Here is a 1,563-nt window from a genome sequence, read left to right on the forward strand (position 1 = left end):
CTTGTTTTTATATAATTCTTTTTTTTTTTTTTTCAGAAATTCTCACCCAACAATGTGTGATGTCCACTGACCTTTGCATCTGCCCCTGTGGGCGAGGGTGAGTGTGTGGTCCTTGCATTTCGCCCTCTCCAGGTCACAGTTGGTATCATAACTGCGTCCGTCTGACCCACACACAGGCTTGCCATGACTCCTGGAGCACGCAGGGGAACATGGGCTCTCTCTGTCCCCTATAAGCCACTGCAAACACATGTAAACATATATGAAGTATATTTAAATAGAGCACCGAGGGCATGACTGTGTAATAAGGCATGGAGCACTTGAGAGAAGACCCTGACTAGACTCTAATGAGTGTGCAATAAATTAAACAGAGCTGCTGAGCTGCAGCTCAATGAGTTTCACAGCTTTTAGTAGCAGGAAGACTCAGATTGCTTAGTGCAATTTCTGTTTTGAGTTAGAAGAACAAATACATTCAAATAAATAGAAGAGACAGGCAAATATAAACATGTTATACAGACTCAAACTGAAATTCTACAAGTCCATAAACTAACAAACTACACTGTAAACAAATAAATCTGTAGAAAATTGGTCGAAAAATAACCAGTACCTTCCTATCTATTACACCTGTTATCGTTTTGTTTTGGTCTATGGACTACTTACATTGATAGAATATTACTAGACGGGCAATAAAGCAACCACTTAAAAGTTTACAAATGCAAACCAAAGCACACACATATATATATATATATATATAAAAATGTTTTCCTAAGTATATTACTTCCATAATATTACTAATATAATATATTATAATATTACTTCTTTTTCATAAAGCGTACTGTATCCTGAAAAAGTGTTTGCTTGGAAAAGTAGGAGGACCTCTCAATAACTAATAATTCTTAATAAAACCCTTCAAATAAAAACTCAGTAGAATATTTGAGATAAAATTATGCATTCTGGAAAGGCACTAACACAGACATAAATTAGTACCTATGAGTTGTCTCACACAAAATTATAGTCAACATAAGAAAGGGCTCTGGGAGGTTAACAACATCGTTAACTACTGACGTGGTACAGAGAACAAATTTATGTATCACCTTGGATTGAAAGCATACTGATACGTGACTAGGTCTGTAAAATATGTGTTTATTTGTAAAAATATGAGCCTAAGTATAACAGGAAGTGAAATGAATCACACACATTCTGTCAGTTTGTGTGGGCAGACGTTTAGTTAAGCATGGAACACAGAGGAAAACAGAAGCCTACACACCATAAAAACATTCTGTCATTTCTCACTTTCAACAATATGCAATGCCCCAGAAAGTATTGAGAGATTATGGGACACTTAAAGGCACAATACGTAAGATTTTTTTTATTAAAATATCCAAAAACCACTAGAACAGTGTTATATATTTTGCTAACTTGTGTACTTACATTATCCCAAATGTATCGAAGAATGTTTAGTTGTTTGTTGTTGTCTCATACTTTTAGACATGCTGTTATTTGTAAATGCTACTGCTTATGTTAGCTTTTAATATACGGTTTTATCCTGATTAAAGCTTTAATACA

The 1,563-nt window shown here is 34.8% G+C and overlaps 1 protein-coding gene across 1 annotated transcript in view; it reads right to left on the bottom strand.

The window, feature by feature from the left end:
- LOC107664056 (SPARC-related modular calcium-binding protein 1-like) overlaps positions 1 to 1,563 on the bottom strand; it is a 93,703-nt gene that overhangs the window by 71,402 nt on the left and 20,738 nt on the right. Inside the window, exon 2 of the mRNA XM_016454500.1 lies at positions 72 to 237. Coding sequence (XP_016309986.1) covers positions 72 to 237 — 166 coding nt within the window. The remainder of the gene's footprint in view (positions 1 to 71; positions 238 to 1,563) is intronic.

The sequence above is a fragment of the Sinocyclocheilus anshuiensis genome, unplaced genomic scaffold (genome assembly GCF_001515605.1).
Source record: "Sinocyclocheilus anshuiensis isolate Anshui unplaced genomic scaffold, SAMN03320099.WGS_v1.1 scaffold129, whole genome shotgun sequence".
Lineage (NCBI taxonomy): Eukaryota > Metazoa > Chordata > Actinopteri > Cypriniformes > Cyprinidae > Sinocyclocheilus > Sinocyclocheilus anshuiensis.